Here is a 9,991-nt window from a genome sequence, read left to right as displayed (position 1 = left end):
CCTGCCAACATGCGATCTCTTCCCTCTGTAGCCTGCTCCTGAGATAGAGCAAATACCTGCCCCTATGTGTGCGAGCGAAAACTGGAAGAACTAGGTGGTGCTGGTTGCTGACTTGGTAGTAGAAGCCTGAGACCCCATCTGTGATCCCGATCCACTCGCAGCTCCCGTGCGCGTGGGACAATCTCTCCGCAGATGCCCCTGATCGCCACAGATAAAGCAAGCACCAGATTCTCTTCGACAAGAAGTTGTAGGATGCTTTCCACCACAGTGAGTACAATACTCCCCATTCTTCTTCTTCTTCTTTCCGAACCTAAACATACCTCGTGAACCACGATATCCAGAAGAAATAGTAGTAGTAGAAGACGTATATCATGATTACATAATAGGTTGAGCTCTAGGCCCAAGAAGTCCACTAGGCTGTCCAGACATCATCAGCTGTGCTCATCTATTGTTGTTCTCTACTTGACGACACCGATTAACCAGAGTCTCATATGATGTCGGATCATCAGAAACAACAATCTGTGAATAGATATCCTGATTGAGGCCTTGCAGAAAAATATCATACTTGGAAGCGTCACTTTCATTAACATGGGGACTGTAGGGCAGCAGATCAAGAAACCGCTGCTGATACTGATCAATAGTCATAGATCCCTGCCTCAGAATCAGCAACTCCATAGATCTATCCTGACGAACAGCTGGAGGAAAATATAATTTCTGAAACTGCTGGCAAAATCCTCACAAGTGACTCGTCCCCTCTCAGTATAAGCCTGAGTAGATTTAGCGTCCCACCATAATCATGCACGTCCATCCAGAACAAATTCTAGAACTTCCATCTTCTGCTATTCAGTACAATCGAAAGAACAAAAAGCACTTTAGATTCTAAACATCCAGTTCCTCGCCTCTTCGGGATTCTCGCCTCCCAACAAGGGTTTCAGTACTACCTGCATAAATTTATTGATCGAATAGCGACGTCTACTCTCGTGGTGATGGCGATGATGACGATGATGGCCACCTTCCTGACCAACACTACCATGACTCTCATATCCTATATCAGCCATTATCTGAAAATATTTGCACATTTAAAAGCCAAATGCGCAATATTTATCAAGACTAACTTAAAAAAATCCCAAGTACTAATCCCAAAATCTATGCATCTATGCATGCTTTGATACCACAAATGTAGTGACCCTGCATTGAATCATCTACTAACTGGCAACTATGGCATGCATTAATCTTAATTAATAGATAAACACTTAACAGATTAAAACGTGCGGAAACATAACTCATAATTTACATATCAGCTTAGTACAAATGTTCAAGGCTTATTACTGTAGTGATACAACCATATCGAAACAACTAAACATTAAATGTTATACAGCTATATCGAATCCTCATGTATAAATAACTCCTCACGGCTCCTGCTCCCTAGTCCTGCCTCAAACTCCCAGCTTCGTCCATCCTGCAACCTGCCCCGTGGAATGGGGTGTCCAAGATAACAACTAAGACGTGAGCGACTAACGCCCAATACATAAACATGAGTAAACATATGAATATAATGCATGCAATCGTGATGGCTGGTAACGGGTCATCTGATAAGTCATACTCAGTACAGGCGCCACATGAGTGTTGTAACCTCACGGATCAACCTCTGGGTTCAACCACACTCGTCTAGTACACCGGAGTAGTTAGACACACATGTCCTCGCTGTCGCGGTACTCCCAGTGATAGACTATAAAGTATAGAGCTGAGCGGCTCTATAATCAAGGTATAACAAGGTACAGACTCAACGTGTATGTGCACGTGATATATGGATATAGAAAACGGTAAAACATATATCATGCCAAATAATAATTCCAAATAAATGCAACATATAAATATGAATACTCGCTGGCAATCTCAGTCAATGTGTACGTACCTCTAGGCTAGTTCAATTCTAGTTAGGACCCTAGGTTCCAAGCCTATATTCAAAAGTTCACCGTATCACTACACAAATTCTATAAGTCTTAACTAAGCTAATAAGTACTCACAATAATTAATAAGATTCCCGGACCATATTTTCGTCCGTTGTAAGCCCTTTGGAGTCGCTAGTTTCGGAGGACTATAACAACACCTTTGTTATTCCAGAACTTCTATAATAAACCGATAGGACCCTCAAGTATATATCTCACACTATATAACTAAAGAATGAAACTCGAAAATTCGTAATTCAAAATGAACTCCAGAGACCCCTATTTATAGGCAAAACTCCCGGCCACGTTTGCAGCGTCCGATCCAGCTCCTAGCTTGCATGTGAAACACGTCGAGTACGGAGCGTCCGATCACGAGTTCGGACCGTCTGAAGTGCTCTATATCTGACACTTGTCAAAACTCATGGCTGAGTCATCGAGCATGGCTGGCATGAAGGAGTTCGGACCGTACGATCTGGGTTCGGATCATCCGATCTCGCCTTAACTCCTAATTCAACATGCTCCTTTTCGGAGCTCCCGATCTGCATGGTTCGGATCGTCAGAAGTGAGTTCGGATCATCCGATCTGGCTCAAATTTTGGAAGCCGAGTTCTTAATTCTAAAGCCCGATTCAACCCTTGAATTGATTAATTACTAATCCTTAATCAAATTTAACATATTATTATCTTTAAAATGAACTCTGGGTTACTACAAACTATAACTTTTAGTATACAACAATCGCTCGATTTGGGAATTGGTATTATAGTCAAATCTAAATACAACTAATAATAAAAATAATAATGATGATGATGTAAATATATGAGTATATATTACTAAAGTTGTCAAAACGGGCAGGTGGGGCGGGCCAAGCCGCAACCCACCAAAACCCGCAGTTGGCGGGATGATGGGCCGGCCCACCATTTAGACTGGTTGTAAAATTATCAACCCAATCCGCCTATTTGACGAGATGGGGCGGGACGGGATGGTCCAATATTTTAGGATGGTTGAGAAATTATCAACCCAACCCACCTATTTGGCGGTGCGGAACAGATCAACTCACTAATTTTTAGTTATATTTGACGAGTTGAACGAATTGAACCTCAACCCACCACTTGCGCCGGCCCGCCATTCAAGCGGGTTGAAAATTTATTAACTCAATCTATGTATATAACGGGAAGAGACATACCAACCTAGCAAACCCAAGCCACTTTAACGTCTCTATAGATTACGTACATAATATTAATTGCGCGTTTGTGATTTGGGCAGGGTGGGGAATTGTGTGGTGGCGATTGTGTTGGGGAAAGCAGCTGCCACGGAGCTTCGCTTTGTGTGTGGAGTCCACAGTGGATCCCTAAATTCACTTCAAATTCACCCCAAACGCCACTCAAATTCCACGCCCTCTATCCACTCTCGTCTCGTCTCCTCCGCCCCCAAAGCCTCCATTTTTCTGCTTCTTATTCCGATTCATCTATGGAGTGATTCATATCTCTGCCCACACCCTTTTCATTTTTCACCCACCATGAATCCTTGGACAGCTACAAGCAATACTGCTTCCATAGCGGCGGTCGGTGACGGGGAGGTTTCTATAATGGATGCTTTCATGTCCTCCTCCTCCGATCTGTCTTATATTTGGTCCTCGCAACAACCCTTTTACGCCGCCGCGCCGAACCCTCCTCCGCCGTCCACCGACCACTCCAAGCCCTCCCAGGTTTTCACCCAAGAAACGCTGCAGCAGCGTCTTCTGGCCCTGATTGAGGGGGCCCGCGAGAGCTGGACCTACGCCATTTTCTGGCAGTCTTCCGTTGTTGAGTACGGCGGTCCCTCTGTTCTGGGCTGGGGGGACGGATACTACAAGGGGGAGGAGAACAAGGTGAAGCGGAATACTGTGTATTCCCCGGCGGAGCAGGAGCACAGGAAGAAGGTAATAAGGGAGCTGAATTCTTTGATTTCGGGCTCTCAGGCTTCGTCCGATGACGCCGTGGATGAAGAGGTTACTGATACTGAGTGGTTTTTCCTGATTTCCATGACTCAATCCTTTGCCAACGACTCCGGGCTTCCAGGCCAGGCCATGTACAGCTCTAGCCCGGTGTGGGTGACGGGAACGGAGAGGCTTCTGGCGTCCCACTGTGAGCGGGCCCAACAGGCACAGGGATTCGGGCTTCAAACACTGGTGTGCATACCATCTCCAAGCGGCGTGGTTGAGCTCGGGTCCACTGAACCCATTTTCCAGAGCTCGGATCTCATGAACAAGGTCAGAATCTTGTTCAACTTCAATGGAATGGAAATGGGTTCGGGTTCGGGGTCGGGCTCTTGGGCCTTGGCTGAGAATGATCCATCGGCCTTATGGTTGACGGAGCCTTCTTGTTCTGCTGTGGATACAAAAGATTCATTCAATACCAATAATAATACGAACGTTCAAGTGAGTTCCATCCCTTCTAGTATTACCAGCAATCCGATTGTGTTTGGTAATGAAAATCCAAGTTCCAGTACTGTAACTGATAATCCACAGCAGCAAAATCAGGGATTTCTTGCAAAAGATTTGAAATTTTCGAAATTTGGGCCCAACGGGACCACCACCAGTGTTAGGAATGGGGAGATTCTTAGTTTTGGTGAGAGTTCTAAGAGGAGTATCTGTGGTGGAAATGTGAATTTGTTTGGTATTCAGGAAGAGAACAATAACAACAATAGTTGTAAAAACAAGAAGAGGTCTCCGGTTTCGAGGGGTAGTCATGATGAGGGCATGCTTTCCTTCACTTCGGGTGCCATTTTGCAGACTTCAGGTGTCGTGAAAGCCGATACCAACGGGGGGATCGAGTCTGATCATTCAGATCTTGAAGTATCGGTGGTGAAGGAGGCCGAGAGTATTCGGGTTGTTGATCCGGAAAAACGACCAAGAAAACGGGGGAGAAAGCCGGCAAACGGTAGAGAAGAGCCTTTGAATCATGTTGAAGCCGAAAGGCAGAGGAGGGAGAAGTTGAATCAAAGGTTCTATGCTCTTCGAGCTGTTGTACCGAATGTGTCGAAAATGGACAAGGCTTCACTTCTCGGTGACGCCATTTCATATATTAATGACTTGAAGGCAAAGCTTCAGAATGTTGAATCGGATAAAGATGATTTGAGGTCTCAACTCGAATCAATGAAGAAGGAATTGGCTGCCAAAGGATCGGTGACATCTCCAACAAGCCACGATCAAAAGAAGTCGTCGAGCAATGGTGGGATCACGCCCATCGATATGGACATAGATATTAAGATCATTGGTTGGGATGCGATGATTCGAGTCCAATGTAGCAAAAAGAATCATCCTGCAGCTAGATTGATGGTAGCTCTTAAAGAGTTGAATCTAGACGTACTTCACGCAAGCGTATCGGTGGTGAACGATTTGATGATCCAACAGGCAAATGTGAAGATGGAGGGTTATTTTTTCTCTCAAGAACAACTCAAGGCCGCTTTGACATCCAAAATCTCCGAAACTCGGTAGAAACCGGGTTTTCTGCTAAAAGGCTCGTTCTTGCAACTAACTGCCTCGGTGATTCCCCTCCTCCCATGGAAAAAAAGATCGGCGGGGTTAGGGTTAAGCTCGTGCTCGGAAATTTTGAGCGTATGATACTTCTTGTATCTTTAGAAAGTATTTTTAAGCAATTAGGCGAAGATGGAGCTTAGTTTGAGTTAAATTTCTTACATGCAGTTCTTGGCATGGTGTAGCCTCAATGTACATAGCTATCAAGTACAACAAATGTAGGAGCTGTCTATGTTATTATGACTTTAATATAATATAATATAATAAGCATGATTCAAGTGTTGCTTATTTGATAATAGATTTGACCATTGGATATGTTTGTTTTCGTTAGTACGTACATAAATACAAGCACGTATATTTGTGAGAAATAATCATCCGCTCATTTGAGCTTGTGTTTTATTATATGTAACACTAATAAGAGCATGCAGACTCAAAACATGAAAGTGCACATAATGGCATCGTGAGCTCATTGGTATATTTTGAACAATATTCTAAAAAGCGCTAGATGATAGGCGGGCGGCGACCCACCGCCTAGCCGCCTAGGCGGTTTTTTTTTAACCTAAAAAATTAAAATCTTGAAATATTTATGAGTTTTACTATGAAATATAGTTTTTATATCTTATGTTTTTTAAGTTTTTTGTATAATTTTTTTAAAAAATTTTAATAATATAGTAAAATATATATATTAATATAGTCAATACTCAATAGTTGGGGAGACAACAAGAAGGTTGAAAATTAAAGACAAGTTTACTTTTTGTTTTGTTTTGTTTTATATCTTCTCTCTTTTAAATTATGGGATTGTGATCTTTTATCTTCTTTTTAAGTTTGCTTTATTATTTAAAAAAATTAAAATTATTATTATTATTATTAATGGATAAACCGCCTAGGCAACAGGGCCGCCTAGGCGGCTAGTTAATCGGGTGACGCCTAGAGGCGTCGCCCAGCCACTAATTGAGGCGGCAGGCCACCGCTCACCGCTTAAGCGGGGATTTTTAAAACACTGATTTTGAAGCAATTTATATATATATATATATATATATAGAATTTTGCTATCCTGCCCACCCACCGTGCCCACCTAATGTGCCCACCATGAGGTGGCACTCAACTATTGGACGCACAATTCATCACATCCAATAGTTGAGTGCCACCTCATGGTGGGCACATTAGGTGGGCACGGTGAGTGGGCAGGATAGCAAAATTGTATATATATATATATATATATGTTATATATAATTTAATGCTTCAAAACATATTAAAGATAACTATTTTTTAAAAAAAAAAATGGAACATGGTGGTTCCTAAGACTGCAGTTTTTTCGTTGCTCGTAGAATTAAATGAGAGCCACAAAAGATTAGACATGTTATACTCTTTACGAATCTAGAATGCACGAAACATATCCAACACTTGCATAACATGGAGTTAGCTCACAACGAGTAAAACATGTTAGATCATACTTTAACACTTTTTTATTCTTCATTCCCCTTCACAAATTTAATTATTTTCCATCGCAAAATCGTTTTCATCATCATATCACTTCACATGCAACCATTCGTTGTCTTTTCTTCCACTTTCTAGTATTTTTTGGATCAGAGTCTCGCTTATCTCGGTTTAGTTAGGAAAATCCCCCGGTCGCATTGCAATTAAAACAAGATTCAAAAGTATTTTTCAGGCAATTATATATCTTATGGGACTTATATATATATAGAGTTTTTTTATGGTGTTCAACACTATATGCCCACTTCATACCCACTATGTACAATAGATAAGTTGACCGGTACAATAGATGAGTTGACTTGTACATAGTGGGCATGAAGTGGACATATAGTGTTGGGCACCATAAAAGAACACTATATATATATATATATATATATCTCCTAAATGTCTCTTCTTTTTTTTTTTTTGAAAAAGTTAAATGTCTCAATTTTGTTAGCCAATGGAAGAATGAAATCTAAAAATTTATTCAGTGGTCCTTGGAACACTTTTGTTGGTGGTCCACATTTTGGCAGGACAAAAATTTCAAGGGCACACATGATTGAATCAGAGTGCACATTGAATGTGTCCTATTTTATCTTGTCGTGTCTCCCATCACCACATGCTTCACATTTTTTCCCTCAATAGTTGTGTGAGATTTGGCTTCTTGCACTCAATAATTGGCCTTTTTTTTTTTTTTGAATATTTTTATATTATTTTTTTTGTTGGCATATTTTAAAATGATGTTTAATTATTACTCTTATAATTTAAATCTTTTGTCAGTGTTTGTTACTTATATTATTGATATATATACAGACACCTACTAATATATAATGCACGCACATGTGTTTCGTGCACTTATATTTATATAAAAATTATTATTTTATTATAATTTTTTTTATTTTTATAATTAATTTAACTTTAATAAAATGTAAAAATATTTATAATTATGTTAAACATTAATAATTTATAATATTTTAGCACATACACGCAACCTACAGATTCATCACGTCACATCGGATTCTCTTCTTGTGGTACAATTAGCGATAACTAAGATTGAGTTGCTACAAATATCAGACGTCTTCTGGATTCTCAGAATAACATTCTCGTTAGCCATATGTGGCGCTCAGCGAATAAGGTGGTGCACTCTATCGCTGCTTTGGCTATTTTCTCTTCTCCCCGGTTTGTGTGGGAGACTGAAGAATTTCTTTTTTTGTTGATACATCTTATAACTAAAAACTTCTTCGTTTCTTAATAAATTACAAGAAATTGACCGTAAAAAATTGTATAATATTTGGTTGATGGATTGAAAAATTAGAAAGAGTTGATGAGAGAAAATAAGAAAATCATGGAGAATAAAAATTGTAAGTTTCATCAATACACCAAGTTTAATATGGAAGGTTTAACTTTTAATATATTAGTATATGATGGCACATTCGCACATGAAATACATATATTTTGTAAAACATAAGAGAATGAAGTAGATTTTTTTATAAAAATTTAAAATAAAATTTACTAATTTTTGAAATTAAAATGATAGGAAAAAAATTGCATGTAAAGAAAAAATATGATATATACAAGATAGTGTTTTGGTAAATAAAAAAAAAAGAAAAGAAAAGAAAAGAAAAGAACTTCACCATCGTTACAAAATTAAGTTGCAAAAATTAAATAGAATATATATATATATATATATATATAAGTGTCAAAACGGGTTAGCAGCGTTGGTCGACCCACAACTCGTTACAATCCACCATTAGGTGGGGTGGAGCGGGGCAGGTCGGCCAACCTTTTAGTTAGGTTGAGAAAACAAAGTATATTTTTTAAATTTAATTTATGTTAATGTCATTCTATGTTGTAAAAAGTAAAGGATCGACCTGTTACAAAAATCGTAAATATTGAGATTTAATTGAAAGAGTTTTGTTATGCTGTTCACCAACCGTGTCAATCTCTGTGTTCACCATGTACAATAGTTGAGTGTTTATACATGGTTGACACAGAGGTTGACATGATTGGTGGGTAGCATAACAAAAATCTTAATTGAAACATTTATATGGATGTTTGTTCCTTTATATATTTAATTAATTAGCAATCAATTTATATTCACAAAAAATAATTAATTTACTATTAAAACAATTAATTAGAGTTATTTTAGTTTCTCACAAAAGATTGATGATACATTTAATTTATTATATGAGTTTTTTCCATCAAACCACATAGCTTAGCTTTGAATATCTCCCACCCACTCATATTCAAATTCTCGATAAGTGCATTAATGTATGCCAATGTGCTTAAGCTCAAAATAAAAGATAAATAAAGAGCCCATTAGTATAATACTAAAATCATCACATACCAATAAATATATAACATATATTTATTTTGGACTAAATATACCACGCATTATATAACTCATGACCCCTAAAAATAAATAAAATAACGCGCAAACATAATAAATATTATGTGAAAAGCGAGATCCAATCTCTCTGAATGTTTTGGGGTCGTTGCATACTTGCATTTGGCAATAGGCAGTAGCTTTACCATCAGCTATATAAAATGAAAATCCACGGCACATCCGCATCTCTCGTGTATATATAGAGTTGTCAAACGGGTCAATTCATGACAGAGCGGGCCCGCCTACCAAAAACCCACCTTTTGACAGGTCGATGGTGGGCCGACCCACCATCCCGGCGGACTGAAAATCCTCAACCCAATCCAATGTGGGTTGCGGGTTAGGCAGGGCGGCCCGCGGGTTGGTTCATTACAAATAAAAATAAATAAAAATTATTATAATTAATTATAAATATCATAAATAAATAAATATTAATAAAAAAATTTTAATAAAAATTTTAATTATTGATTTTATATATGTAAATTTTATATAAAGTAATTAATAAAAAAAAATTTCACAACTTTTATTAAAAAAAATACATTTATCACAATAAAATTTAAAATAAAATATTAATTCTCCAGGCCCGCAGGCCAACCCAACCCCGTGGCAGGCCAACACGCGCGGGTCACGGGCCTAGGCGGGTTTGGCCCATCTAGACTCACCTTTTTTCAAC

At 38.9% G+C, this 9,991-nt stretch overlaps 1 protein-coding gene across 1 annotated transcript; it reads left to right on the top strand.

Annotated features, from left to right (window-relative positions):
- The first annotated feature begins 3,233 nt into the window (after positions 1 to 3,233).
- LOC140859783 (transcription factor MYC2-like) lies at positions 3,234 to 5,760 on the top strand. The gene has a single exon (XM_073262338.1). The coding sequence runs from the start codon at positions 3,465 to 3,467 to the stop codon at positions 5,421 to 5,423; it is 1,959 nt and encodes a 652-aa protein (XP_073118439.1). The 5' UTR covers positions 3,234 to 3,464; the 3' UTR covers positions 5,424 to 5,760.
- The last annotated feature ends 4,231 nt before the right edge of the window (positions 5,761 to 9,991 follow it).

The sequence above is a fragment of the Henckelia pumila genome, chromosome 4 (genome assembly GCF_033568475.1).
Source record: "Henckelia pumila isolate YLH828 chromosome 4, ASM3356847v2, whole genome shotgun sequence".
Lineage (NCBI taxonomy): Eukaryota > Viridiplantae > Streptophyta > Magnoliopsida > Lamiales > Gesneriaceae > Henckelia > Henckelia pumila.
Note: the sequence above shows the minus strand (reverse complement) of the source record. Positions and strands in the feature narration are given on the sequence as shown.

Coding starts and splice junctions, on each gene's coding strand:
- LOC140859783 (XM_073262338.1), top strand. CDS start 3,465: ATGAATCCTTGGACAGCTACAAGCAATACTGCTTCCATAGCGGCGGTC.